The 18761-nt window shown below is 35.5% G+C and overlaps 1 protein-coding gene across 3 annotated transcripts in view; it reads right to left on the bottom strand.

Annotated features, from left to right (window-relative positions):
• Positions 1 to 694: 694 nt before the first annotated feature.
• The window catches only part of LOC309441665 (neurabin-1-like), a 42606-nt gene continuing 24539 nt past the window's right edge, over positions 695 to 18761 (bottom strand). For 2 of the 3 annotated variants that reach the window (XM_082056582.1, XM_082056581.1), the window contains exons 14-19: positions 15982 to 16066; positions 14840 to 14911; positions 14067 to 14262; positions 8381 to 8497; positions 3412 to 3600; positions 695 to 2102 (exon numbers count right to left, since the gene is read on the bottom strand). In XM_082056582.1, the coding sequence (XP_081912708.1) occupies positions 1935 to 2102; positions 3412 to 3600; positions 8381 to 8497; positions 14067 to 14262; positions 14840 to 14911; positions 15982 to 16066 (827 nt within the window). In that variant the 3' untranslated portion in view covers positions 695 to 1934. The remainder of the gene's footprint in view (positions 2103 to 3411; positions 3601 to 8380; positions 8498 to 14066; positions 14263 to 14839; positions 14912 to 15981; positions 16067 to 18761) is intronic. The other variant, XM_082056583.1, reaches the window with a different exon arrangement.

The raw sequence follows: 18761 nt of genomic DNA, 5'->3' as shown, positions 1-18761 counted from the left end.
TTCAGTTGGGTGATTTTGTGGCTTGGTACTGAGCTAGTTTCATGGAGCCAGCCTCCTCCTTTAGTACCTGACATGTTAAATGCTGTGGTCTGTGATAATGTTCTTACACTCAGGTGCCAGGTGAGTTTATCCTCCCTGCTGTGACCCCCATTTAACTACCAGAGCTCTGCACACAAGCAAACCTTTGAAACCATTATTTCCAATAGTCTTCTGCCTGAGAAACAAACTCTTCACAGGGTGCAACATTCAGTTCAGTAGGCTTAAAGGAAAAAGGTAATACATGATTGTATCAATAGTCCCTGTTCTAGCTGAGTGCACTTAACTGAGAAATAAACTTCCTTGACCGAGCTAATCAGAGGGGTTTTACATGTGTGACCCTAAGCATTTGATCATTCCATACTTCTTATTCTCGTCTATTAGCACTATGGCAGCATTCCTCTCAGGCTCGAGGTCTGTAAGTTTGGAGCACAAACTCAAAGCTACTGGAAACAAAGTAAGTTAAATCTTGACCAAAGAATGGTTTCTTAATGCAAAAAAACCCCTGAAAATTGAACCTCTTTTAAAATGCAATTATTACCAAGATTTTCAAACTTTATTTTGGAAATGCATAGTGTGCAGGAGCATTTCCACACAGTCCTGTTGCTGAAATTCGTAAGACATTTATACAAAAAAAATAACTGTGAAACACCAACAGTGAAGTTCATTCATTTAATTAAAATGAAAAACAGTCCATAGATTTAAAGGAGAACTTGGTCCACATAAATGAATAATGTAAGTTTTGTTCTAGTCTATTCTATGGTGGAATTGATGTTTAAACTAGTCTATACTTCTGGAATAATCTAATTAAAGGAAGTGCTGTTGTAGTATCTCTAGAAAATAGTATGTAAATATACAAAACACCAATTCATGTTCTAAACTATTCTGAGAATCAAATCCTCCTTTAAAGAAAAATAACCTGTAGTCTACAATTGAACATTTAAATACAATGCAGAAACCCAGTGCTTCAGTGATAATTTTTCTTACAATTCTTCCCTCAGTATTTTAAGTTTGAAAAACAGTAGAGTTTAAAATTAGCAAATATATAAATTTGGTCCGCAAAAATCTTGTAGCAGGTAGAAAAGAGAAATACATGTATTGCAAATTGATCTTATTCGTAGCATAAATCTAGAAAACTATGTATTATTTAGGAAAAATAGTTTAAAAAAGATCTTATTTATAGGTTTAAACCTTGTCCCAACACCATCTGGGTAGTGTACAGAAAACTTAATATTATGCTCAATATATGTAGTTTGTGAAAACTACTTAACATTTCTTGTTATTTTCTCAGTAAATTGCAACATATAGAATGCAAAAGCAATGTGCTACTACAGTGAACCTTGAATGAAAATCCCAGAAATACAAGAATTTAAACAAAATAATCCATAAATTTGAAATACATGCTTTCTTTTTAAATTAATTTGACATTACTGTTTTCTTAAACTTAATTTTTACTATACATCTTCAGTGGCAACATAAACAGACTGTCACAGATTGGATTTGTTGGCAGGATTTTTCTATTGTCCCTCTATCAAATTCAACTCTATCAAATGCTAGTTGACTAATAGTGGAATGATTTTTAATACAGTATTCTACTTTTCACAAACATCAATTTCAATGAAAAGGGCATATGAGGTCTTAGAAGCACAAATATTACTTAAGGCAGAAAGTTAAATTATTGTCTATTAGTACAGGCAGAGTCAACTAGGAATAAAAATACTGAAAACATTTCATTTTATTGGGTTGTAATAGAGAGGGACCATAATTAAAAAGTAAAAAACCACCTACCATGTTAAACTGTTGCACTTTCCCTCCTCCCTCAATTGTACAATTATATACAAATCTGCTGAACTTCCTCAAGATGAAGCAAATCTGTGCTAAAATAAAACAGGGTCATTTTAGCAGCTTGATTCAAGAGTGGTTACCACTCTGCCAGTCTTGCGAACTTCTCTCTCCTTCTTTTGAACCTTTTCCTTCTGCTTTTCCAGTTTTTCTTGCGTTTTTCTAATATCCTTGATTTTTTTCTTTATTGTTGATCGGTCATTTTGACTGGAAACTCCCAAAGCCTTTGCAGGGGGGGGGAAAGAAAGAAAAAATAAAAATACCTCATCATGAACAAATTAAGAAAGTGTTATTCGCTTTGCTGCAAGGTAGTCTGTTTATTTGAAAAATAAAAGCCTAAGTCCTCAAAAGTATGATAAGTTATCATCTGGTAACAAGGTAAGGAATCAAGGGCCTACTCTTGTGAAGTAACAGCTGCTCGTTCCATTTTACACACCAGTAGACACCTGAGAATTTCCAGCAAACAACATAAGTAGTAGTTTAAAAATATTTTTCTAGCTCCTTTTATACAAGAAGAATTTATATTCAGTAACTACTCTTTAATTTTTAATATTAAGGATTTTAAAGTGTATTATTAAAAAGTATATTCAGTAAGTAAATGGTACACTATGATTTTTGATCAGCAGGTGGCACTACCCGATTCCAAGTTAAGGACAGCACTTGGTCAAACGCTATGGAACTTTGGCATAAGGTGTAAATTATGCTTTAAGCATCAACATCCGAAGTTCCCCAAATAGAGACAGTCATTTGACAGACTAGTAACAAGTATTTCCTCTGTGTCCAAGGAAATATTTATTTAAAAAAATACAGGACATTTAATGTTGCACATTTATTCTAAAATGCAGTTGGACACATTTTTCTTCTACAACACTCAAATCCCACTATTGATCATTAAAAATAATTTGCCTTATGCCAGGATAGACCAATGAGCCTCATTTTAGTCACACATCTTGCTCATCCAAAATGCAGTCTGGTAATCTAATGAGAAAGAAAATCAGAGAATTTCATAGTACTATAAGGTATCCATACCATGTGTCTTCCAGAGGCAAGAAAAGGCTCAAAAGAAAGAATAGATGTTTTCAGCAGGAGTAAAAACCAAAAGCATTTAAAAGGTCACCAGGTAGAATTTTAGCCTTCCCATTTGAAGAGATGTGGAGGAGAGAGATTTCCAAAACTGGATCCTGCAGTTCTATGCATTCAAGTTGGCCAGATCTTGTTTTGATGTGACCTTATGCTGAGATTGATGACAGATGTATCAAGCCCCTTTGGGGAATTATGCTTACTTCGATTTCCTCAAGATACAAGCAAGGAAGAAATACTTGGTATTTTTCTGATTAAAAATGGATTGTCTTTAATTATTCAATCAATTACTGAATTCTCATCTCACTGTATAGTCTCCAAGTATTTCAAAAGCAAAACTCTATCCCTTAAAAAGCCAGCAAAACAGGAAAATAGACTTTGTAGGTTAAAAATATGTCTGAATAAGCGGAGAAATTTATACAGTTACAAGTCTATCAGGGGATATTACCATACCTTTAACTTCTCACTGTCGAGCTGCATTAACTGCTGCCCATCCACGTTCATGGCTGTGAACTCGGTGATGTACTGCTCCATGTTCATTCCCATTAACCAGTGACAGACTTGCTGAGTGGTCCATTCAGAAATAGGTCTACTGTGCCATTGATTTTGCTTTCCTGTGGTTGTAAATTCATCATCTAATGCCTAACCAATTGAGAAGAGTCACTGTAAGGAATGTTTTACTTGACTGTATGTTGAATTCCAGTTGCTAATTGAGTTTGATTAACAAAATGCATTTTTAAACATATTCTAGCTCTGAAAGGACTGAAGTTGTTGAGATCAGTTTATAGTCTGTTTGTCTAGGAGTGTGCTAAACAAAAAGACACTACAACATTCAACACAAACTAAGTCAGAAATAGAAAACATAAATGGTTTTCCCTAAGAAATTATATATAGCAAAGCATTGGCTTAAATTCAGTGTATCCAATGAGTGAGCAAGCTTCCTCAGTTAGTGAGTTAACGCAGCTCAATCCTAATGCTAGATACTGCCTGACACAGCATCAAGAAGAACCAAGAAGCTCTTCAACTGTATTATTGATTATTGTTAAGTGAGGGAAATACAGAATAAAACCAATTCTAGTAGTAAATCTGATGACAGTTCTAGGTACAGTTTTACTAAATTGGGTACATTTCTAAATAGAGAGGACTGTTTATTCTTTCATCTAATGCCATCATGTCAACATTTTAAAGGGTCTGTCGAGTAGAAGACCATTTCAGAAACATAAGAGCTTGCAGCCTTCCACTGGAAACACACTTTGCCAGCTCACAGCTTTTGAAGCTCCCTGCTTCAATTTCAGTTGGCTTCTGAGGGAAAAAGGTACTGCTGTTCATCCTGAAGCACTCTATCACTTCATCACAAAAGAAAAGCTACATAAAAAAGGGCTCAGCATCTGTGCAGAAGAGATTTTAGTGCGATACTTGAATCAGTAACATCAGAGTTACCTGAACTTTTATAACTATCCAAAATGATCTATTGCTAGCTCACAATTGAGTCCAGGCTGCACTGGACTTATGGGCTGCTCCACTAGGCAGCTTCTACTCCTTAGCAAAGATATTTACAAAACAGTAGAAAGCATGCCCATTTTTTCCAAGGAGCCTTACACATGTCATTTGTAAACAAAACATGGCAATAAGCGTCTTCCTAGTGATGAATTTAAGAGATGACCATGTAAGTTTCAGGTGAACAACTACAACTCCCGGACCTTGATGAAAAATTTGGGAGAGTTGATTGAATGCAACAAAATAATTCTGGCGATTGCAAGTGAAAGGTAGTGAGACGTAGGCCTGTCACACGATCCAGTCATACAGTGAACTGGATCTGGGAGTGCAACATGGAACACATCTGAGGTGGAACAAATACAATTTAAAATTTCTGATGTATCAGAGGACGACATTAATTAGAAATGGTTTTGCTTTCCCTGGTCTGTGAAACAAAGGACAATGGTTACATTAGGAGGTAGTGCAGATAAAGGAACAAGTTTGTAAAGCAGAATAGTTTGTGCTGAGGTCCTAAAACTATGAGCACTTCAAAGGATTTTGACTTCCAAATAGCTCCAGTCTGGTCACACAGACTCAATGGCCACCAGCAGCTAGGATGCACTAGGACCACTGCTGGAGCACATCTTATTTCATTTCCAAGATGAATCAAAGTAAGGCAGGTGGGGACAATCAGGAGATTTACTTCAAAAATGAGCTATCAGTCCAAATTAAAATGGCTGCGTAGATATAACAAGTGTGAACACATACACCTTTCTGATGTTCAAAAGAAGAATAGTAATATTCACAAAATAACAGTGAAGGGCTCTAGAAGAAGTTTTGCCTGAAGTGCTCTATACTGCATCTGTATCAAGACAAGCTTGAGATGCTTTGCTTAGAGAAAGAAAATCCATTGCATAAATTAGTAAAGGAATTTCAAAATTTAAATAATTTTAGATAACAGTACTCCTCAACCTGATTGGATAATACAAAGTATCCACTGGTAACTTTGTCTCATACTAGCAAGCGTTCATGAATAATACACAAAAAAAATGAAACTTCATACATTTCAAGTTTGACCTCTATCTCAGAGTTGTGTGTGGTCTATCAGCAGCAAAAAATACTAAATATATATAAATATATATCTGTGGCAACATATATCTCTCTTTAATACATATCTACTTCTATCCTTTGAGGGGCTGTATGTATCTCTATATCTGTATATATCTCCTTTACACTGAGAAATGTGTAAAATGTTTTATTCCAGTTAGAACTTACTCAATAGTTTTATTTAAAATGTGCTAGCCATGCAACTTTGCTTCTGTAATTTCAGAGTGTAAGTACTCAAAGAAGGTGCACTCCTGCCAAACGAAGAGGCCCAGATTCATTCATTTTGGCAGGGGAACGCAGTCCCTGACACAAGCCTGGGCACTCTCTGCACCGGTTCCTCCAAACAGCACAGACCAGAGCAGCTACAGACTGTCCCATGGAGGAGTCCTCCACACTGAGCTACTAACTCCAGTCTATGCTTTCAGCATCATCAGTTGCTAACATACCCCTCCTACTTCATATTGGGAAAGACACAACCCTAAGACCAGAGTAAGTTGTAGCAAAAACTGAATCTGTTAAACCAACACTTAGACATCGTCTCCTTACAGAAGTGAAGGTGAACAGGAAGATATTTAATCCTGTATAATTTGAATTTTTCACTACTGCACAAAGGAAAAGCACATCTGTAACTATTTTATTTCAGAATATGAATAGGAAAGTGAAAAGTGTAGAAGAATAGGATTAACACTGATTTTTGAGTAATGCTTATTGTTCATTGAGTAATACATCTACATATTTTTTTTTCCTAGTTTTACTGTCCTTCCAGAGGCAGAAGGACTGTCCCAAGCTGTTTGCACATCAGAGTTACAGTCACCAAAACAGCCACCGCACACAGAAAACATCAGCTGCAAATTCAGAGAGCTGAACTAAAACTATTTATACAGTATGGAAGCATGAGAAAACACACAGGTGACTCAGAAAGCAAGTCCAGAAATACTGAAGGTTCTAAAGACAAAAATACAAAACCCAAGAAAAAAAAATGCCTTCACACCATTGAGCATATTAAAAGCTTTACCAGGGTAGGAGGGATTAGCAGCGAGCTCGCTAACCTGCTGCGAGCACAGCTGCCTGTGCTCTAACCAGCTGGCTGCCACCAACCCAGCTCTCAGCAGTCATCGCTTCCCCAAAGTGCCTGAGAACCCACCCAGCACAGGCAGACCCTGCAGTGCTGCTCCCGCCTGGGCTTCTAAGAGGTGTTTCCATCTCTAGTCTTCTAACAACTCAGGATTTGCAGGGCAGCATGCAGTAGCCCGTTCCTCTGAAAGTAGGGCTTGTCACACTGGCTAGCATGGTATCTGCTGGATTTTTCTGAACACATCCAAACAAGAAGCACCTGATCGAAATCATATTTGTGAAGAGCTTAAGTTAAGGATTTGAAATATCAAAAATTGCTACAAGATCAGTTACTTTTTTTTTTCTAGATCACAATGTATTATACTATTAATTAAACAAACCCCAAGAATAGAACTACCTATTTTTCTTCACACACACACACAGCCTTTCCAGAAGAGAAAACAGCTCAGAGTTTATCATTATTCTCAGAACAGACCCTGGTAACCAATATAATTACTGAAGAGGTACAAAACAACTCTCATTGTTCACATGCATAAGCAATATATGAACTAAGGAATACACCAGAATCATCACTGTACACATGCACAGGTCATAATAGACAACATTTCTCCAAGTTTTATAACCAGCAGTTTACTGAAAGCTGTAACGCTGACCAAAGAACAATCTTCAAAAAGAGATTTAGCCTCACTAAAATCTTACGAGATATATACTGCTTGAAAGTTTTAGAAACACTGTGTTCATGAACCAGTAAATTTAAAAAACTGCAGGGAGCACATACTAACTAGAGTTCCTCTGGTTTCCCTTAGACCAATGACTGTCATCACTGATAAAAACCCACAAGAAATTAATCCACTACTGAAACCTGTAAACTAGTTAGATGATTTTTGACATCTCAGATTTTTGTTAGTGACTTATAGCATAGTTTTAAGACTGTTCTGACCTTCTACATATTACTGGAATATTTTAAGATTTTCACCAAAGTCTGGTTTAAAATATCTAAAGAACTCCTACATTCATAAGCCACCATTTAATATTTTCTTCAAACCTTATCACTATCAGTTTGGTTAGTCCTCTAACCTGCATCTGAAAGATGACTGTGTTCAGCTGTTAATGATGACTCCAGTCTCTAAAGGATTCCATTTATCAAGACATCCATCAGTCAAACACCAAATGAGGCAGTATCTCAGAATGTTACCGAAGTGTGGACTTCAGGTTCCACTAGCAGGCAAAGGAGTTAGTTTTCCAGGGGAATGAACATGGACTTGCAGGTATCTAAGTTTCTACCTATATATCAGAACCACTTCATTCTGCATTGTTTTGGGCTCTGGTTCATTTTTTTTGTGTGTATTTTTGTTGTTGTTTCTTTTTTGTTTGTTTTTAATTTAGATGAAATTTCATGGTAAGACAAACCTACACTGATGTGAAGGTAAGATCAAAAATGCTGCAGTTTTCATTCACCCAGGAAGTTGCTTTGAATTACTGGAGCAGAAAGGTGTTGTATATACAATTTAAAACTGCAATTTGATCAGAGAGAGTTCATTCAATTTTTTATGATATAACTAAGATCAGAACACAAAGGCTAACATGGCATCTGTTAGTCCATGTCCTTAGTTCAGTTAAAGCTTAGGAATCTTTACAATGCTCTTCAACATGAAAATATGGAAATAGCGGTCTAGTTTCACATTACACAAATCTGTTTCTATTAAACATGCTCTAGTGTGAACAACAACATTAACAAGACACATATACACACTTTGAAACTCACCTCATTTGAAGAGAAGGTTAAAGTGTGTGAACGACCTGACAGATTTGGTTCTGTCACTAACCCTGAAAGTTCACAACTTGGCTTGCTATGGTATGTATCATCTATGACAATTCTACTCTGCAAACAAGTGGAAATAACGTTTTATTAACTCACTCCTTGGAAAAGCAGGTCATAAGGTGACATTCTAGTAATTTTCAATTTTGGTAAAAAAAATACTATGACTCAGTTATCTTTAGATCACATATGAAATGCACTCACTACATCAAGCATCTGACTTGTTTTTGTTAAACTTCTGAATTCAAAACCACCATAACAAATTTAAAGCAATACCTCCAATAAGAGCACGTTGTGTGGAGAATCAGTCATGACCTGAAATTGTGTTAAAGTACGTAAGAAAATACATGCGATTACTCTTTCAGCAGGCACACCACACTCGGGGAGAAGCAATTTACGATTCAGTTTGGCAGATTATTCATGCTGAGTCTGTATTCAACTGAAACCTACACAAGCACTATGAACATGCTTCAGAAGGTGCTGTTCTGTTGGCGAGATAAAAATCAAAGTCCTAATTGTTTATGGTCATTAAGGTTCCCATGGCACCAAAGTGCCCCCAAAATGCAAAAAGTTTCTGAACAGGAGAACTAGGCTTACACTTCATAGCTGCCCACTACCAAACCACTGTAGTAGAACAAATAGGCTTTGTTGATGTACATTGAGAATTGGAGTAGCTAGAAGCTTTCAGCAGTTTGCAGATCAGGGTTTAAATTAGATCACGAACAGAGAATGTAGAGCTTGTCTAAGGACAAGCCTTCCTAAAACTTTATAATCTGATTTATTATACTGTATTGTATTTCTGTTCATTTTAACAGCTTCCTTTAACAGCTGGAGATACTCATGGTCAGGCTGGACGGGTCAATGAGCAACCTGATCTGGTTGAAGATGTCCCTGCCCATTGCAGGGGGGTTGGACCAGATGACCTTTGAAGGTCCTTTCCAACCCAAACTATTCTGTGATTCAATTTTGAGGTGGCTCCTTTTTGAGGCGCACAATCATGTCATCTGAAATTTACCTTGATATGAAAAATACCGCATAGATGTAAGATACCTTTAGAAGAATTTTTATAATAAATGAACTGTATAAAACTATGTCAAAATCTTATAGTTGAAGTACTAAATATTGTAAAAACACTATAATAAAAAATTTAGAAGTTAAACAACCACTCAGATGTCTTTTAAAAATGGTTTAACACTGTAAATCTACAGTAATTACGCAGTTTGACAGCCTGAATTATTTTAAAAATGGCAGATTCTTCTGAAATAAAAGATTTTGACAAATGTATTCTTTTAACAAATTAAGTACTATTAATTTTTTAAAAACACAACAATTAGGTAACAAAGTAAAAATCAGGTTAGAAATACAACTAGTGTAAGAACTGTCATATTGAAATAATGTAAAATCTTAATAGCATTTACTGTTTACATTCAGTTATTACACTTAGTTTGCATTTAAAAGAAGCTTTTGGATCTGTACTCCTGCCTTAGCATCTAAAAGCAGCAGGATCTCAGTTCAAACTTATGCAGCAGCCAGGACTTGTACAACCTCAGGCCGGCTATCTGAGCAGCCTGTGCCTCAAGCTGAAGACTGTGAAAAAATCCAGATGCCAAAACTGAGAACTTCACAGCAGGTTTGGTAAGAAAATGCTTCAACTAATGTGTTTCCCACAATACTTCCAAATTTGATTACCTCCAGATCCAACAAAGATCCTGACCTCTATGTTATTTTTCTTTAGTGAGTGAAAAATAATTCTGTCAAAAGCATGCCTCCCACTGTTGTCTTTCCAAAATTTATTTCTCAGCACTACCCTGTTGCCTACAAACAGTAAGCAATTATTTACCATTATTTTCTTTAAGTCTCCAATCAACTAACTATACTTTGTAAGGATGCCATATCATATATATGTATAAATAATCTGAGATCCTAAATTAACCTGACATTAAAGAGATTTTTCTCCAGTAACTTATGCCCCTATAAGAGAACTATGTTTTTGCAGTTGTCTTCATTGAGCACTTCTGTATTTTTGTTCTGATTTCAGTTTAACCTGAACTCTAAATTTTCTAAATTATTCTGTTTTTGTTTTGGGGGTGGATACTTGAACTTTGCACTCCCTTTCACCCTAAATTACTGATGTACATTTCTAGTCTCAAAAAAAACCAACAACAAAAAGCAACAAAACCAAACAGCAAAAACAAAACACACACCCACAAACAAACAAACAAAAACCAACCCACAAACACAAAACACAAAATAAAACCAAGACAACCAACAAAATGCCTGCCCCACCCCCCCCCCAAAAAAAACCCCACAACAACAACAACAAAAAACCCACAAAAACCAAACCACAAGTTGAGTTTTCCTGCTACCTCTTCGAAGCGTGTAGTACTGCGCACAACTGAAAAATGGTACGCTATTTAACATGTAGATCTTTTGATTAATTTCATTTCAGGGACTTGTTCAATCTTTTAGATGTAAAAAGTATTACCAGAAACAGCAGACTACTTTGTCCGTCAACCTGTTCTCAAATCTGATTTCCACCCAACCTGAAAATTAACTTAGGAGCTTTTCTTTTAGTCAGCCTAAGTTCACTTCTCCTACCTTTGCAGAATAAGTGAGAACAATTAAGAAACAAAATTGTACCAAAAAAAAAAAAAAAAAAGGACAGGTTATTGAGAAAAATATTTAATAAGACCTTAGAAAAAATATGAAGAAAACATAGCTAGAAGTAAAGCATCTCAGCACCAGCTGTAACGTTTTCTCCTTCCCCTGCTCCTATTTCGTTTAAAGTAGTAGTAATTTCCTTTTAAGGATTTAGAGCCAGTTGCAAAGATTTTTTTGTTATTGAAGAACACACAATTTGGATAGAAAAGGTTTTATGGGGATGCTTCCTAAGGTTTAAGATACTTGGATATAAACAGTTTACACCACAGTGTTCTTTGTACCAAAAATGAAACACTGCATACAAGTCTACAGAAGCTAAATAACACCCTGGAAAAATAATAAATATGAACAGTATGTATGTGTTTGTATTGTATCAGAGAATGGGACTAATTCAAAGGGCTGATTATATAAAGGGACTAATTTAAGAACTGTGTAAGGTTAAGCAGACTGCAAACATTCAGATTACAATATTTTAGTTTTTGTGTTCCCATTTTTCACCAGCAAAAAGAAGTTAATTCATTACTTTGCCAAATTATAAGTTTAAGACTAATTTCAGTATCATTTTAAGTAACTTGAAGAGGCGAATTTTGCAGAAAGAAAAAAAAAAGTTAAATATAATTACATTCCTTACACCATCAATATTAAAACACAACTACAAAAATTATACACAGTGTGAAAGACTCAATAGAACAGTTAGAGATTTTTACATGACAAAGTTCTTATTTTAGGGTTTCTACTTTTAACCTGCCCTTTAAGAAATGCTTTCAACCTGATGATATGGGATACTACAGACATAAAAGCAAGAAATATTATGGACTGCACATCAGCAAAAAGGATGGTTCTTTCCTTAAATTCCGGGAGGGTGATTTTGAACCTGCTGTTATTTTGCTTAAGTAACAAGACTCACTGCTGAGTGGTCAAGCACATTTCTTTCTCAGTTTTAATGTCTTTTCACAGCAAGGTTTATCAGCCAAAACCTTGTTACTGTAACGCAGGCTTAATGATCAACTGCAGGTTAAGATCCACAAAGAGCCATTCCGAGCAATAGCTACCTTCTTTATAAAAGACCCCAAATGCTGCAAAGTAAAAATAGCCTGACTTCGGGGAGGCTGAGTATGATTTTAGGATCATTTAATGCATGAGAATCCATTCTTTAACAGGGTCAACTTTCTACCATTTTACAAAGCAGGAATATGGCTGAAGACTTGTGTGTTCTTTGCAACTGGAAATAAGGAAAAGAGCGGGAAGCAGCAATTACATACTGGAGCATGAGAAGGAAACAAAAAATAAAACAATATGCAAGGAAACAGCTGGATTATCAACTTAAAGTATACAATGATGAGAAGAAAAGGCTATTATTTCAGGGCAATGTGGAAAGGAAGAGAGTGATCAATCTGGTAAGACTGATACCTTTTTAATTGCCAAAAAGATTGTCCATATAAACACATTAAGGGGTGCTTAAGCACATTAGAGGTGCTTATAACAGAAATGCAGCAGTGGAACAATATACTATACTCAGAAAAAATATTTGAATCAGACAGAAAGGAAGAGTGAAGAGGGGACCAGTGGGTTCTTCTGAACCAATGATTTTGAAAGCTGAACCACAGAATATTTATCTATATGGAAACCATCTCTTGATAGCTTTGCTGCAGCCTATTTAGAGATCAACCATGCACTCCTATTTAGCCAAAAATTGTACCAAAGTGTCTGCCTACCCCCTTCAACATAGATCTTGTAGTCTCAAGATCCTGGGGTTATTTACAGAAACATTCTTTGGCCACTACATGCTTCCAGAGAAGCAAGCAATGCAGGAGGTGTAAATAAACAAGACTCACACACACTGGACAGCGTTCTCTAAAGTGTCATTCTATAATACTTCAGAGATTAAAAAACTCTTCTCAAGTTCCTGTGTTACAGTAACATATTGTATGGTTCTAAAACCACTCTCTATTTTTTACAAACTATGTATGCAGACAGCTTACTGCTGTGTCACAGGGAATGTAAATTCACACTAAGAAAACAGAAGAAAAAAAAAAGTATTATAACAGCATTTTAGTGCAATCAGCATCTGGAAACATGGAAAGCCAACTTCTTGTTATCTGCCATCTATGCAAAATATCAGTGACTTCATGGACTACAACCCAGCAAATTTTTATTCTAGATTTGTAACTCATTTCTCTCTAAAATAATAACACAGAGGAAAATGGAAAAGTGAAAAGACATTTTAAACAACCAAAGTGAAGAAAAAGTGTGAAACTCAAGAATAAACCTAGCTTATGAGGTTACTCCACTAGCTACAATTTTGAACCTGACAAAATCCAAAGGGAACAAGAGTGAAGGTAATTTAATAAGACTGTTAGTAACAGTCTCACACTGAAATAGGTTTTAACAAAATATTTAGACAGTGGACACATTAAACTTTTTACTTCTTACAGCCATTTCTTTCTAATAGTTTAAACCGTAAATATGAGAACTTTATGGTTACACACCTGTAACCTCACTCTTAAAATCTGGTTAAAAGGCTTTAAATTATTAGAACATTATCAGTTACTCAGAAGCAGTTTCCTAGTGGAGAGAGTGTTCTGCAGATGTGTCTCTTGGGTTTCAATACTAAATTAGTTTATGAAAACAAGGACACTATATTCATCCACCCCTACGTACCAGTATATTAAGAACTGGTTGGCCAGCTGCCTGGGAAGCTGACCTCTATTTATGTACACTTCCTCCAAGTATTAGACAGCGAAACAAATCTGGCTTTTAAAACTATACTGTCCTAAATCCAGTGCTACTTTTACCATTATAAACCAGTGAAAAAACATACTCTGTGATTGTTCCTTAGATGCTGCTTCAGACTGAATAGCCTCCACTGATGCTTCAACTGAACAAGAGGCAATGGGAACACTCACACTGATGTTTTACTTTACCAAGACACAACGCTTAAATATTCAAAGCACAAATCAGTCATCTTTACCTTGCTTCTATTCTTCTCTTGACCATGTTCAGAACTGTCCTGCCCACTCTGAATAACGTGCAGGCTGCTACTAGAAATCTGAGGCTCTTTGTGGCTGTCTCCAAACCAAGAGAAAGGCATGCAAGTAGGAACAGGGGAATCTGAATCTGATGCAGATAGATTGTTGCCAGAGTCCTCCAACAGTTCTCGGGAACCTCTGAAATAAATAGATTAAATTGTATTTAAACAAGAACAGCAAAAAACCCCACCCTGCCCCATAAACAGCGCCCCCCCAACAAAGTCAAAACACACACCACTCATTTTTACCCATTTCACAGCACACTTGATATTTAAAATTAAAACTAATACTTGCCTTTAAATATCCATGAAAAATCATTCAAGTTATTGAACAACACAAATTTAAGAGCTTTTACAGTATTTCACATAACAATTTAACAATATCAAATAATTTGCTAACTTAATTTACTCAACATTCATCTTCCTAAGCAAAATATACTTTTATTTTTAAGATAGGGTACAGCATGTTAATCTTATGAGCCACTTAAAAATGTAACCCTGCTTTACTCTTTCCTCTACACTATTCTATGTATTTTTCTTACTTCATGAGATTACTAGTTCATCTCCACATCATTACATTAATCTTCACAGAATTTTGCCACTGTTATACCTGAATGTACTTTAAGGTCAAACAGCGATTCTGTGATATCTTTAAAGAGATTCTTAGATTAAAAATTTTAGGGATGCAGCATACACGTATTAAACAAAACAAGTACCTGCTATCCAGAGAACCTCTTAGATTTTCTTTTTCTTGTTTCTTTCCCTTGCCCCCAGATTTCCGTAATCCACTGAAGTGAAAAAAAACCAATTTTCATTAAGCGTTTACATTTACACAGCGCAACTTCTTTTTTAATCGGCAACATCTACACAATGCAACATTGACTTAAGCAGTTACAAACCCCCACATTAACATTGTTACACAGAGCAGATTATGCATGCAATTAAAGAAGTACTGTCATTCATATTTTATTGAAGAACCATTGCAGAATTATGAAGATACCTCTAAAGGCCACATATAATCAAAACAAACACAGAAAATGTCTAAAGAAACTTAACATATAGTGCATACAACCAAGAAGAAGAACACAGTTTTCTTTCTATATGAATGTTCATATGCAATACAGAGTGACTTGAACTAAGTCACTAACTACAACCTCCGTGTGTGAAGTAAGTTCTCATTTTAATGTTATATATTATGATTTATTTGTTGTGGTACCAGTCTGAGCACTCGATGTTAGCTGCTTCAACAAGCTTTACACCTGGCTCCAAAGGAGCAAGACCTATTGCAAAAAGGAGCAACTCCTCTCCCAAATCCCCAGAGTTCAGTTACCACCCTGCATTTCCAAACAACATGCAGCCTGCACTTTTGTTTCACCCCTGTTCGCAATTCCCTCTTCTAAATGAAATTCAGAAATCTGCTCATCACTGCCGCCCACCAAACCTGATGGGACGACACCTCTACTGTGGAAAGAATTAAGGCAAGACGGGTATCTATTTCAGACTGCAATGCCAGCAGGATGTAACATTAGAGTCTAGGCTCCAACAGTATTTTGTCATAAAACTATGCATGGATTTGCACTTTAATTCATAGCGAAATTGTGTATTCAGATAAGAACTGAAGAATTCCAATAAATTATTTGAGGGGAAAAAGGGTACAGATAAATTAAATCAAATGTGGTAGAAACATGAATGCAACATTACAAATTCAAGATGAAGAAGATTCTGTCCAGGGGCGTTGCTGTGAAGTAGCATTACTGGATTTCCTCCACTTTTTTTTTTTTTATTTAGAGAACATTATATTTCCCAAAAGTAACACTGAAAACTATTTACTTCCAAATGAATACAAGTAAAACGTTACCCAAAATCTGGAAATCTCCTTTTGGACTTCCCTGATGATGTTCCTTCATTTGTTTCTGCTGTCTTGTCTTCATTTTTCTTTTCTTCTGTTTTTCATAGAAGAATGAAAAATAAAAACATTATTCTAAAAACACTTGCAAGTTTCAAGTACTTAATGATGATGCTTCTAATAAGATACTAAAACCTGAGTAACAGTGTTAAAATTCATATTCACACATGCAGATACTACCTGGAAATACTACAGCCATATCAATGTAAGTTGGCCTTTCCCATCATTCTGGCTGTGCTGTACCATTGAAAAGTGGCAACACAACAGTTTCTTGTGACTGATCAAAAATATTGCTTTTGATAAACAGTAATTCTGTACTGTCTACAGAAAGAGAAAACTTAGAGTATTTTGCTCCAATGAGTTACAAATAGAAGATAGTTTAAGATGGGCTTAGAATGAAGTACCTCTTCCTTTTGCAAAATGTCAACTTCAAAATACAAGAACTAGACAACCAGTATAAGATGTATGAAAAACTCAGTTTTAAAGCAACAGTTGAGCAAGTACATCTTTTAATAATAATTTATTACACTTGAAGTATTATAAGATGTTTCTTTTGTATTTTCCCTGGTTCAGTAGCTAGTCCAGGCTAGCAGCTTGGAACACAGGCTACACAGGCAAGCTGCTGGCTCCAGGAGGTGTGCCTGACCAACACGACAGCCCGCACCTGGAGAGCGGACAAAGCTAACAAGCTGAGTTTCTTGGAAACAGTGTACAAACTGTGACTATTCTAAAGAAATAATTGGGACTTTGAAACTCCTCCAAAACTGTCGTATTTTCAAAACTGAAATACAACCTCCCAGGATATAATTTTTCACCAGAGGGAGCATGTTCAATTCCAACTGCTCAATTATTATGTGAAATTAAGTGACAAACTTAAGCATCATCCTACCTCTTCCCATGGATTGAGACAGATCACTGCAAGTCCTGAACATACTTCCTTTCAAATTCTCAGGCTACTAGATTATTTTTCTTAATAATTGAAATATGTTTCATATTGCAAATCAGGTGTTTCATAACTAAGCTGCCTATGAAAGAGATGAAGCCTGCTTTTTTGTAAGAAAAAGTAGGTTTTAACTCTACCTTCAAGACAACTCCTGACATGAAGTAATGTACACAGATGCCTTCAAGGATCATAAAAAACAGAACATCACGTTTACTACACAAAACTGAGGACAGCTTTCCACCACCCCATCACCTAATAATCCTTCCTGAAATATATAATGGTTATCTCAAAGTTTACATGTTGAATAGTCAGAGGTTTCTCCCTGTCCCCCCCTTTTTTTTTTTTGACATATCTGATAAGTAGTTGCTCATCAACATCAGAACTTTATCTAATTAGATAACCACTCTTTCTAAAAATTTAACCTCCAATAAATTATAACTACCAGTTAAACTGGTTATATTTTCTGTCAACTTAAATACAAAACAAGAAGAATTAATTTTAATATTGACATTTGTTTCCACCTCTCTCTCCAGAGATGAGGTAATTTCTAAAATGCAGTAAAATAGGTTAAAATACAGACTGATTCATGAATGGATGGGAAGGTGATAGAAAAGATTATGTCAATGAAATAATAGTTAGACATTTAAATAAAGTTAGAAAGCAACAATCCAGCAGAAAGTAGCATTTAATGTCATTTTGCCTACAAAGAGTGAGTCTTCAATACTAATCCTCATCTTTGATGTACTGCATTAATTAGCTTTTCCAGTGACGGCCAATTTCAAAACATGCTTGCAATGCTTCAGCCATCACCAAAAAAATGTAGAAAAGAATGTAAAATCACTTATATATTAGGTACATGTTTTGATAATTTTTTTTTTCAAATAAAACAAACTAAACAAGCGGAAGTAGAGACTATTTTTAAGACTTTATAGAAACACATTGAATGAGGAGAGCACAAAACAAATCCTGTTTTCAGGGTATTAAAAGAAAGGTTTTGTCTGACTTGTATAGAAAAGACAGCAAGAATAACCTGCCTTTATATATTGTGCCAGCTGACTAAAAGAAATACCAAGCATTTGTAATATTTTTATCTGATTCCTTTTTCAATTATTCATAAGAAAACAAGACAAATATTTATATCAAAAATGATTAGTAGTGACTAGGCTAATTATAATACCTTTAACCTTATCCTAGTGAGAAATATCCTAAGAGGGCAAGATGAATAATTCCCATAACATGCAGAATCTGTATCTTGTTTAAACACCTGGATAAAGTCTGGAAGCACAAAACCATCACTGAATTTTTCTGGGAATCAGGAAAATCAGGAAATTGTTACTCTACAAAGTTACGTTGCCACTTAAAAGGCAAGTGTTTTGCAGAAATATGTTAGGACCTTTACTGATTATCCACAGTCAATGACTCTGCTCCTCTCTAGCTTATGTCAAGACACCATTTAGACTCTCTAGATTTTTACATTTGAGCTTTTTCCAAACTGACTTAGAACTATTCCTTTCTGTAACTGTTTAATTGAAACTGCATTTATTCTGCACGCACCTTTTAGATTCTTGGTGCTATAAATTATTTTTAAAATCTTGAGTTTTGTAGAAAATTGGTGACTAATTTGTTGGAGATGAAGGAATTAAAAGATAGACAAGCCTATTTCAGATCATACTACTGTTGTTTCAAAATATTTCAGTAAGTAAAAATAGCATATAACGAACTTGCATACGTTTTTGTTAACTTCAAACTTTCCTGAAGAGTTAACAAGTGGTTTTAGAACAGGTAATTA

The sequence above is a fragment of the Streptopelia decaocto genome (assembly GCF_964273445.1).
Source record: "Streptopelia decaocto genome assembly, chromosome: 6".
NCBI lineage: Eukaryota > Metazoa > Chordata > Aves > Columbiformes > Columbidae > Streptopelia > Streptopelia decaocto.
This window is presented reverse-complemented; position numbering and strand designations above follow the sequence as displayed.